The following is a 12,641-nucleotide window of genomic DNA, read 5'->3' on the forward strand; positions in this document are numbered from 1 at the left end:
TATTAATGGAAAATGAACTCAAAAGTTTATCCGGATGTTTTGCAGGAAAAACTGAGGCCGTCTGTCAGACGGTTGAAGCTAAAAAGAGGATGGCTGCTGCAACAAGACAATGATCCAAAACCCAGACGTAAATCAACCTCAGAATGGTTTCAGAAGAGAAAAATACACATTTTGGAGTGGCCAAGTCAAAGTCCAGACCTGAACCCCATTGAGATGCTGTGGCATGACCTAAAGACAGCAATTCATGCTAGACATCCCAGGAATCTGACTGAACAAAAGCAATGTCGTAGAAAGGAATGGGCCAAGATAAGTCCTGATTGATGTGCCAGACTGATCTGCTGCTACAGGAAGCGTGTTGTTGAAGTTATTGCTGCCAAAGGGCCGCCACAAAATATTAAATGTGATGGTTCACTTACTTATGTTTCCCCCTTCTGTCATTGTTTGGATACTATCCTCATTAAAATGTGAAAACATATATATGTTGGGGTGGTTTTAGTTAAAGCAGACACTGTTTTTTCATCTGTGTGATTTTGACAAAGATCAGATCACATTTGATGGTGAGTTTATGCAGAAATGTGAGAAATTCCAAACAGTTCAGATACTTTTTAATACCACTCTAGAAGCCGCAAACTGTGTGTTTAAAAAAAAAAAAGTTGTCCGGGCGTTTAACATCCTCTAGACTTACTGACCAGAAAAGCCATGTGGCTCTGCTTTAGACTGGTAAGTGTTTTAAGAGGACGTTCGCCACTCTGAAGCTAATGCTAACGCTAACTCGAACGTGAACGCTACGCCAATGCTAGGATTAGTGTCTGATGATCACTCGGCACAGACCTTTAAAGGTTAAAGCAATATTGCATTTCTTTCTTGTCAAGATAAGACAACAAATCTTTCTGTGTTTCCAAACAAGCCAGATGGACCATAGCCTAGCTTGAAACACATCCTAAACTCCATGAGGAGAGCGACAGAGAGGCGCAACACATCTCACATTAGTAACCCGACCCAGACACTGTCACGATGAAAGCTGACGTACAATATGAACATTTCACACATTGCGAACATCTTACAGAAACTATGTCGCATTTTCATCTCATTGTCGTTTCATCAGACAAAAACTGTCATTCGTCTCGTTATGTTCTAGTCTCCCAAGCCAAGTTTTTAGCTTGTCATCATCAAGTCATCTCATGGAAAAATTGTTCCTCGAGGAATTATATTCCTTATCGTCGTTGACGAAAACAACACAAGTATGAATACATGCGTGGGATTTTCATACCTGATATGTCTGCTGGGAAGAAGAGGCATGCCTCTGTGTGTCCTGGTGAGCCTTTAACAGTAGGTTTACCAATCGTGGGATAGTCCCTGCATCCCTAAGGGGCGCTTGATTGACTGGACACAGTGCAAGGTTGCGGATGAGGCCAACAGTAGCCTGGTTGAAATGGTCAAATCATCATTATCAGACACAGGTAATTGTAACACAGAATAAAAACAAAACTGATTTGTTTGAGTTTGGGTTTTTTTCAATCAAAACTAATGTCACAACGGTGTAAATCTATGTAAAAAGACGCAAGAGACTGATTAATTAGTGACTTTGTAATTATGTAATCTTGATTCATCAGTTTCATCACACATGACTATTTGTCACAAAAATAACACTTTTTAAACATTAAATTTTTGATAGCTCTTACTGAACAACTGAATTAAATATACAGTACAGAGGCGCAGAAGTTGGTAACACCTCACAATTTTTCTCATCAGAGTTACAAACGAAGCAATGAAAATTTAACAGAATATATTACTGGCCAAATTTCAAAAGACAGTTACAGAACAAAGTACCTTGGCAACACATTTTTTGTCCCACAACAGTATTGCAAAGTGGCTAAGAAAACAAAGTATAATAAATAAATTGTTTATAAAGGTAGTGACTTGATTTATTAAAGTTAAAGGGTGCACTTTGTAGTGCGGAAATTACGGTAATAAAAATCTTTACTGTAAAGCACTACCAGCAAATCTTCCCTTTTCTATGGCAAAAAAAAAAAAAGGATTTCTGATGCACTCAGAGAACACGTGTCTCTCTAGAGACACAACATGCCAGTAGATGCTGTCATAGCATAATGGAAAATGTGTGTTCTGATGTATGCCTATTTTCTTGTCTGTGACTGCATCTCAAAAAATTTTACTTCAACAAAAGATCATCGATAAGGACATGCCTCAGTGCAGATGTCACCTCACAGACTATCACTTCACTCTGATGTTCGACAGCTAAAATATACCTTATTTTTAATTTCCTTTCCAAACAACAACTGGGCAGTAGTTAAATGTTCCTTGACTTACCTTTATAACAGGCCAATAGTGTGGTTGTCCAAGTAGTTTGACCACAGCAGGCACACCGTAGTGCAGCCGCACAGCATTTTGGGCCAGCTCAGCATCGTGGTGGCGCGACGTGAGGTGACGCAAAGCGCAAACTGCTGGCTCTGCAACGTCTTCTTTCTCCCCAGCACGCAGCACAGCATGGATCAGTGCCTCAACCCCGCCAAATTGAGTGACCAGAGTCTGAGTGAAGGAAGTTTGAAAACAAAACAAAACAATATTAACAGATAAGAATCGAAAACATACAACATATATACAACCCCTAGCGAAAAGTATAGAATCACCAATCTTGGACGAGCACTATCTCAGACATTTTATCATGTAGAACAAACTCAGATTAAAAGCTTGAAAAAATAATGAATTAGTTCAAAAGTGTAACTCTTTAGCATTCAGAAACACGAAAAGAAATTAATTAAAAACATTTTGGTGGTCAGTAAATATTAATTCTATAGAGCAAGAAATATATATGGAATCACTCCATTCTGAGGAAAAAATATGGAATCATGAGAAACAAACAAAGGAATAACAATCAAAACACATCTCTAGTATTTAGTAGCACCACCTCTGGCTTTTATGACAGCTTGCAGTCTCTGAGGCATGGACTTGATGAGTATTCTTCATCAATTTGGTGCCAACTCTCCTTGATTGCAGTTGCCATATCATCCTTGCAGGTCAGAGCCTTGCTGTGGACCATTTTTTTTCAATTTCCACCACAGGTTATCAATAGGGTTCAGATCTGGGCTATTAGCAGGCCATGACAGTGACTGGATGAGTCTTTCTCCAAGGAATGATCTAAGAGTTTTAGCTCTGTGGCATAATGCATTGTCATCTTGGAAAATGACAAACATATTTTCAATTGAAGGGATAAGAAAGCTGTCTAAAATTTCAATGTTAACTTGTGCATTCATTGAAGATTTTAACACAGCCATCTCCCCGGTGCCTTTGCCTAACATGCAGCCCCATATCATCAAGGACTGAGGGAATTTTGATGTCTTCTTCAGGCAGTCATCTTTGTAAATCTCACTGGAACAGCACCAAACCAAAATTCCAGCCTTGTCAAGAGTCAAGAATCTGCATTGGACAAGGTGTCAAGAATCAAGAAACTGCATTGGACGAGCTTCTCACCCTTCCATGTCCAAAGTGTTAGCTTGTGTAGCTGTGGGTCAGACCGCCAAGGCCCCTGCCTTTGGCTGCCGCCCAACTCCCCACACACCCAACCCCTTTGGCCCCTCCCACAGGTGGTGAGCCCATGAGAAGGGGGACCCACGTTGCCTCTTTGGGCTGTGCCCGGCCAGGCCCCATGGATACAAGCCCGGCCACCAGATGCTCACCTTTGAGCCCCACCTCCAGGCCTGGCTCCAGAGAGGGGGGCCCGGTAACCCGCTTCCGGGCAAGGGAAACTTAAGTCCATTCATTTTTTTCATCATAGGTGTCTTTTGGCCCCTCACCTAGGACCTGTTTGCCATGGGTGACCCTGCCAGGGGCATAACGCCCCAGACAACATAGCTCCTAGGATCATTGGGATACGCAAACCCCTCCACCACGATAAGGTGATGACTCACAGAGGAGTATGTATTTATTACTTTATAAGGAGTATGTACTTATATATATTTTTTTAAATATTTAAAAATACAATTATGATTTAAAATAATATGTATAATTTGTTAAATTAATTAAAGTTTTCTTTAAAATGACCAAAAGTACATATAAATGGCTACCTTGTTGCGTGAGTTGTTACAGGTGAGGTTGGACAAGATGCCTGTTGCGCAGGTAAGCATATTGACATCATCTGAACCCAGCTGGGTGACTAATATCTGGAGCAGACCATCTAAACCTTCCTGAGGAGAGAAAAAAAAAGTTACGGCACAGCCTACACAATAAAAAGTCTCCACTACTACACCATGTTGCTACACATGAAGACAATCTCGTTTGTGTATTAACTAATTGGTTGCTGTTGACGGTGCTAGAATTTTTCCCAAACAAAATGTAACATTACTGTCAGGTAGGGAACTAGCATTTATAGGAAATGGAATAAGGCCTGTGGATTGGGCGCAAACCAGTCAGCGGCTTAGTTTAGCATAGTTTATTCATCATCCAGGGAGTATATTGTAATACATGGTACAAGCAACAGATATTTTTTTACAAAATCAAATTTTTGAAAAGAGTTACCAGAAGGACGCCATTTCATTAACTACATATTAAAAGTTACTAACGATAGTAACAGAAAGGGCACATCGAACGATTAATTTTTGAATAGTTGGGCGGTCGCCCGGGGCGGCAAATTGCTAGGGCGCATCACGCAAAGTGCATGCGAGTTGTTGTTTTCAATTATAACCGGTGCTGCATTGTAATGACAACCCCTGCAGACCGCAATTAATCTCTGCAAGCAACACCACAAGGAGAAGGAGGTGGGGTTAGGGATTTGATCAGAAAACCGTGTCACTCACCCCTGGTCATTCTTTGATTCTTAATGTGCAAAGAATCTTTTTTTATTACTTGACCCAGTTGCAAAATGTATATGTATTCTTTCTGTTAAGAATTCTTCAAATCGTTTCATAGTTTAGCCGATTAATTAATTTACCTTCTATTTAGAGAGGCACCTTTATTTTGAAAACTGCTCATGCTTTTATTTCCAGTTCTGCGTTTCCCGGTTCATGCGTCTACTCCTTCAATTACGGTATGATGTGAGTATGCCTTGTAAAGTGAATTAAAGGTGTGGCACATAGATAGAGAACATTACTCACAATGCTAGGTGGAGGAATAGTTGCTTTAAAGGTGTTTTTGTGTCCAGTTTTTTATATCGTTCACACTCGTAATTTCATATTTGTTAGCGTGTTTTTTATCGGCTACGACAGTTAGCATCATATCAAATAATTTTTATGTGAGCAGTGTATGTATTGGTTTGTAGGGAGATGGCGTGAACATGTTCATTAAAGTTGGTTTATAGTTAAAATAATGTGATTTAATGTTTAATAAGCTAAAGACATTAAGAGGTCCGTGAATGTTGACGATATGTCTGTATGTTATTCGCCAGGCCCCAAAAAGTGCTCTCTAACCGGAGCCCCTGTAGAGGGCAACACATCTGAGCCAACTAGTCACAAGTAAAATCTTCCACACTTTCTTTTCACTTTTTTATTTCGCGCCCTTTTTCTACAATATTTTATTAATGTTTGTGACGGCCATGGCCGTTTAACTGTTGTTTTATTTTGAGAAGCCTCCAGTCAGCTCATCGTCACCTCTGCCAGCTGGCTGCTTCCCCTCCCACTGTGACGAAAGCTGATCGACGCCAGTCGGACTGACGACGTCGCCGCCGATGATTGGCCACGACGAAAGGGCGCCAAGCTTCATAAACCTGCTGCTGTCAACACTCTGGGAGGTCGAATTTGACAACATTCGTGCCGCGGTCCTCCTCGCCAGCTGAATGCTCGCCATTCACTCGTGTGCATTTGATCGCTATTTTGTTACAGTCCCGCTTTTTTCGGTGAGGTCTTTTGTGTTTATTTGTTATTGGATCGTTTTTGTTCACCACTGTAAATAAGAGCACTGAAGCAGTAGGGGTAAGCCGCCATTTCTGTTCAACACGTTTTCTTCTGTTTTGTTTAGTGTAAGAAGCTAGGTTAGTGGCTGTGATTTCTTTGTTCTTTTTCACGATCAGGGTTTAGTTAGCGGGTGGGGTTTAAGTGTAGATTAATTTTGTTTGTTGTTTTGGCCTGGGCTTACCCTGAAGCCGCGCTTCATCCACATTTTGTATATATTGTTCATTGCGAGTTTGACTGTGTAAATAAATTTGCGCCACTTGTGAACTTGTGTGGCTTATTTTATGTTACACCCTTAGCGAGCCGTCTGTGGGACGTGACAATGTTTGAGATGTTAAATTAACATTCTCTTCCATATATATTTTTTGTTGTGCACTTTTAACTGGTTTGATAGCTTTAATAAATGTAACATTCTTAGCAAATACTGTGTTTTGGTTGTTGGGTTGTGCTAAGTATACTTCATGCGCTGTATTTTAGAGGTTAACCATTGTTGTTGTTTTTTTGCGACTGTTTTTGTTTTGTTGCTGGCAAAGCGTCTTGTCGCCCAGGGCACCATGTAGGCTAGGAACTCCACTGGTTTTACACCATAGAAAGAGAAGCCTGTCACTGGGCAGACATATTATAGTGAAGTGGATCTGTACGTACGAATTACTGCTCCATCTGGTGCCACAGTATTGCTCACCAGGGCCTAGGAGACATTGGTCCCCAGCCTGAAATACCGCAGCCTGTCGAAAGCAACCGAAAAATCATATCTAAAATTATATAGACTGATGAAGCATTTAGAAGACTGCGTCGTCACCCCCCATGTTCTCCTGGTATGAAATTTTAGTTCATCTAGTAGTGGTATTATTGTTGAAAGTTTAGAAATCGAGCCATACATACTTGCTTAGTTGCAGCATCTGACAGGTTGCGTAGCGTCCATAGACAGTTTTGAATAAGACGCTGACTTGACCCAGTGAGATGCTGACCCAAAGCTTGCATACCTCCTGCGGAGAGATGAAAATATAGATTTGCATAACACAATATCTTAATCACCTGTCATTATTCTACATTAAGTTCAAGTTGTGTAGTTGTACCAGCTTCTACAATGGCGGGCTTGTTGCTGGGACATACAGACAGTACTTTGAGTACCCGACTGGTGGTCCATAGCAGCTTCTCATAGTTGTAGTTCCTCATTATGAACACCAGACCCTCTGGGCCCCCGTTGGCGAGAATGATTAGCTATGAAAAACAGGAAGCAGAATTGCAGATTCTATAAATAAATTGGTGCCTTGGGCTCAAGAGCCACAGCTAACCACAATTCACCTTGCTTTCTTGATTGGCATAAGACAGGAGCTGTAGACAGTCCGTAGTAATAGCAAGGAACTTGGGGTTGCTCTTTTTTAGTAAGGGCACCATTCTCTGAAGGCCGTCAGCAAGACGCACGGCCATCTTGGCTCCCTCTTGGTGTAACAGAAGATTATGCAGGGTGGTTATGGCGTAAAACAAAACTGACTCCACAGGTGAACTGTAAAATAAGTGGCAGAGGACAGCAATAAAGAAGTATTACACAAGTCACAAAAATGTACCTTCAGGCAATGTGATTTCACGCAACAAGTGAATGTTTTAAACTAGGTCTGTCAAATTTATCACGTTAATGGGCTGTGATTAAATTTTTAACGCAATTAACGCATACACGGAATGACCCGCTCATGCGTTGCCTCAAACAGTTTACAATGACACCGTTTTAGCACATCGCGAGCGAAAAGGCAGAGAAATGCGAGTGGACACAGGCGTTTATTGGATCGCGCCTTTTATTGGCTTAAGCTTTGTCAGCCACTACTAACAGTCATGGTTTCCCAACTTCCCATCATGCATTTGGGCGGAGCAGGAGATAATGTTTTTCATATCACGCCTAATTGAACACCGCAGAACATACTGTATACCATTTGCAGCCACCACTGACAGTCATGGTTGCCCAAATTCCCATCATTCATCTGGGTGGAGCAAGAGACAATCTTTTTCTTAACATGCCTAATTGAACACAACCCAGAACATATTGTATACCATCTGCAGCCACCACTGACAGTCATGGTTGCCAAACCTCCCATCATGCATTTGGGCAGAGCAGGAGACAATCTTTTTCATAACACACCTAATTGAACACAACGCAGAAGATACTCTATACCATTTGCAGCCACCACTGACAGTCATAGTTGCCCAACTTCCCATCATGCATTTGGGCGGAGCAGGAGATAATGTTTTTCATATCACGCCTTATTGAACACCGCAGAACATACTGTATACCATTTGCAGCCACCACTGACAGTCATGGTTGCCCAACTTCCCATCATTCATCTGGGTGGAGCAAGAGACAATCTTTTTCTTAACATGCCTAATTGAACACAACCCAGAACATATTGTATACCATTTGCAGCCACCACTGACAGTCATGGTTGCCAAACCTCCCATCATGCATTTGGGCAGAGCAGGAGACAATCTTTTTCATAACACACCTAATTGAACACAACGCAGAAGATACTCTATACCATTTGCAGCCACCACTGACAGTCATAGTTGCCCAACTTCCCATCATGCATTTGGGAGGGAGCAGGAGACGTTCTTTTTCTGAATATAAAATTCCTATAACGTACTCAAATTTATCTTTAAGAACTAAAAGTCTTTCTATCCATGGATCCCTTTAACAGAAAGAATGTTAATAATGTTAATGCCATCTTGTGGATTTATTGTTATAACAAACAAATACAGTACTTATGCAACGTATGTTGAAGGTTTATGTCCATCTTGTGTCTCATCTTTTCATTCCAACAATAATTTACAGATAAATATGGCATATTATAGAGATGGTTTGAATTGCGATTAATTACGATTAATTAATTTTTAAACTGTGATTAACGCGATTAAAAATTGTAATCGTTTGACAGCCCTATTTTAAACATAAAAATACAAAATATATAAAGTAATCCAATCAAAAGCATTCTACCTCAGCATGCGGACAAGCGCAGGTATCCCTCCGGACTTAAATATGGCCTGCAGTCCATCACTCTGGTGTGAAAGGCTGTGGAGTATGCTTGCAGTGCAACGAGCTGTCTCCATGTCAACTGCTGCTGTCATGGCACGAACCACAGCTCCTACCATGGTTGGAGACTGCACAAGCACCCGGCGACTAGCCTCCTTCCGAGTGAGCTGGTTGACAATCATTGCTGCCTTGTTGACCACTACCTAGTAAAACGGGGAAAAATGGTTAATAAATTTAATTTTTTTTGTCAAACACTTTAGTATATTAAGTTGACAAGTAAGACTTTCCACAAGGCCTACTGAGGACACAAATACCGTTATTTTTGGACTATAAACTACTACATTTTTTTCTCCTACGATTTAGGGCGCTTTCATATTAGACCAAGAGGACCAGGGTCCGGTTGGAGAGCTACCTTACAGCACCACTTGCAAATGTCTTGTTGAAAAGGTTCAGCATTCACACTGCGCCAACCGAACTTTCCGAGTTGCATCACGTGGACACTGATTGATTGGACACATACAAAAGGAAATACCTCCCGCATCCTTCCTTTTTATTACTGTCTTTTATTTTGCAATGATAATGCATCTGTATGCTAACTGCATGTTTTTGGGTTTTTTTTGCTTTTAACCAAGAATCGAGACTGTTTTACGTCCATATCTATAAAGAATTTGAGCATTTATTCACAAGAATTTTCACCGGAAAAGCTCTGTTTACATAAGGCGGCCGCTAGCTACATTCACTAACAGACTAACATTATACTTCGACATATTTACGTAAACTAAATGCTAACTGCATGTTTGTTTGTTTTTGCTTTTAACCAAGAATCGAGACTGTTTTATGTCCATATCTATAAAGAATTTAAGCATTTACTTCAAGAATTTCACCGGAAAAGCTCTGTTTACATAAGGTGGCCGCTAGCTACATTCACTAACAGACTAGCATTGTACTTCGACATATTTACGTAAAATAAATGCTAACTGCATGTTTTGTTTTGGTTTTAACCAAGAATTGAGACTGTTTTACGTCCATATCTATAAAGAATTCAGGGATTTAAGCATTTATTCAAAGTCAGCTTTGAAGGCCTTGCCAACAATGCAGGCCCCCTATTTATCGGTCCCGGGTCCCACAAATACATTATGAAGTCTATAGCATAGCATAGCAAGTCGCCGCTCGGCCAGCGGCAGTGTCGCTCTCACCCGACTCGAGCTAACTAGATTATATAAAAATGCATCGGGGAAAATTAAAGCACAAAACCGCGTGGTACTCCAAGTCACACAGGCATGCAATCTCTCTCACTTTCGTAACTTTTTGGACTGTCAAATTGTGGCCACTTCCAGGAGAGCAAGACTAACGAAACAATCTTCCCAAGAGGCCCCTCCTGTCTTGGCTCATGTTATTCTCAAACGGTACGTTCAGCAACAGCATGCAAAACACCTCTGCCACATTAGAACCCAAGTCTGTGTATCAAATGCAACTGCTTAGCGGAGCACAACAACATTTGGCCATGGTTTGTCAATTACCTTGCCATTGTTGATTTGAATAGCGTGCGCACTGTACTTCCGCTTTCAAGGATGCCCTGAGCGTACCATCACAGCTTGGAGCATCACAGCTCCACGCTGTAATGTTGCACATAAAGTAGCAAAAGCGCACCCTGCTCCAGTTGCATTCACAAGCGAAGCAGAGTGCGTTTAAAGTGGGCGGACACCCATGATTTTTGAGTGGACCAGATTTTGTGTGGTCAAAACTAGAGTTCGGTTGCGCGTTCACTTTTACAAAACGAAGCGGACTATCTGAGAAATTGAACTCTGGTCTGTTTAAAACGGTTCCATACACGTTTTTAATATACCATAATGTAACGGGGACACCTATGGCTTATACAGTGGGGCAAATAAGTATTTAGTCAACCACTAATTGTGCAAGTTCTCCTACTTGAAAATATTATAGAGATGCCTATAATTTTCAACATGGGTAAACCTCAACCGTGAGAGACAGAATGTGGGGGGGAAAAAACAGAAAATCACATTGTTTGATTTTTAAAGAATTTATTTGCAAATCATGGTGGAAAATAATTATTTGTTCAATACTAAAACTTCACTTCAATACTTTGTTATGTACCCTTTGTTGGCAATAACGGAGGCCAAACGTTTTCTGTAACTCTTCACAAGCTTTTCACACACTGTTGCTGGTATTTTGGCCCATTCCTCCATGCAGATCTCCTCTAGAGCAGTGATGTTTTGGGGCTGTCGTTGAGCAACACAGATTTTAAACTCCCTCCACAGATTTTCTCTGTGGTTGAGATCTGGAGACATTCCAGGACCTTGAAATGCTTCTTACGAAGCCACTCCTTTGTTGCCCTGGCTGTGTGTTTGGGATCATTGTCATGCTGAAAGACCCAGCCACGTCTCATCTTCAATGCCCTTGCTGATGGAAGGAGATTTTCACTCAAAATCTCTCGATACATGGCCCCATTAATTCTTTCCTTTACACAGATCAGTCGTCCTGGTCCCTTTGCAGAAAAACAGCCCCAAAGCATGATGTTTCCACCCCCGTGCTTCACAGTAGGTATGGTGTTCTTTGGATGCAATTTAGTATTCTTTCTCCTCCAAACACGAGAACCTGTGTTTCTACCAAAAAGTTCTATTTTGCTTTCATCTGACCATAACACATTCTCCCAGTCCTCTTCTGGATCATCCAAATGCTCTCTAGTGAACCGAAGACGGGCCTGGACGTGTACTTTCTTCAGCAGGGGGACACGTCTGGCAGTGCAGGATTTGAGTCCCTGGCGGCGCATTGTGTTACTGATAGTAGCCTTTGTTACTGTGGTCCCAGCTCTCTGTAGGTCATTCAGAAGGTCCCCCCGTGTGGTTCTGGGATTCTTACTCACCGTTCTTGTTATCATTTTGACGCCACGGGGTGAGATCTTGCATGGAGCCCCAGATCGAGGGAGATTATCAGTGGTCTTGTATGTCTTCCATTTTCTAATAATTGCTCCCACAGTTGATTTCTTTACACCAAGCGTTTTACCTATTGCAGATTTGTAGAGCTGTATTGTAGAGTTGTGGATAGGTGTCTTTTATACCGATAATGAGTTAAAACAGGTGCCATTGATACAGGTAACTAGTGGAGCGTCGTTAGACCTCGTTAGATCTCGTTAGAAGAAGTTAGACCGCTTTGACAGCCAGAAATCTTGCTTGTTGGCAGGTGACCAAATACTTATTTTCCACTCCAATTTGGAAATAAATTCTTTAAAAATCAAACAATGTGATTTTCTATTGTTTTTTTTCACATTCTGAATGTCATGGTTGAGGTTGACCCATGTTGACAATTACAGGCCTCTCTAATCTTTTCAAGTAGAAGAACTTGCACAATTGGTGGTTGACTAAATACTTATTTGCCCCACTGTAGGCTAGCGCAGTGTTTTTCAACCATTGTGCCACAGCATAGTAGTAGTATCTAGTGTTCCATGAATAATCGTCCACTTTCACCTTATTGATGTGACAATATTTTCTAAAATGAGTCCGCAAATGTGCCGTTGCTGAATGTCTATGCAGTTCACTAGTTGGTTATCATGTAATACTCTTCCATATCAGCCGGTGGCAACAGGTAGCAACTACCTTTGTTTCGTGATGCATCAGATGGGAGTGACAGTGGCATTGTGACTATCCGCTATAATGGTGAAGGCGATGGAAAGGTTTTTTAAGACGAAAGATGGTAACTCTAAC

General features: G+C 41.2%; 1 protein-coding gene across 1 annotated transcript in view; it reads right to left on the reverse strand.

Moving 5' to 3' along the window:
• The window catches only part of LOC130932172 (junction plakoglobin), a 107,953-nt gene that overhangs the window by 17,672 nt on the left and 77,640 nt on the right, over window positions 1-12,641 (reverse strand). The window contains exons 6-12 of the mRNA XM_057861635.1: window positions 8,884-9,122; window positions 7,206-7,407; window positions 6,977-7,121; window positions 6,783-6,886; window positions 4,083-4,202; window positions 2,329-2,547; window positions 1,271-1,423 (exon numbers count right to left, since the gene is read on the reverse strand). Of these exons, the coding sequence (XP_057717618.1) occupies window positions 1,271-1,423; window positions 2,329-2,547; window positions 4,083-4,202; window positions 6,783-6,886; window positions 6,977-7,121; window positions 7,206-7,407; window positions 8,884-9,122 (1,182 nt within the window). The remainder of the gene's footprint in view (window positions 1-1,270; window positions 1,424-2,328; window positions 2,548-4,082; window positions 4,203-6,782; window positions 6,887-6,976; window positions 7,122-7,205; window positions 7,408-8,883; window positions 9,123-12,641) is intronic.

This window comes from Corythoichthys intestinalis, chromosome 16 (genome assembly GCF_030265065.1).
Source record: "Corythoichthys intestinalis isolate RoL2023-P3 chromosome 16, ASM3026506v1, whole genome shotgun sequence".
NCBI classification, from domain to species: domain Eukaryota; kingdom Metazoa; phylum Chordata; class Actinopteri; order Syngnathiformes; family Syngnathidae; genus Corythoichthys; species Corythoichthys intestinalis.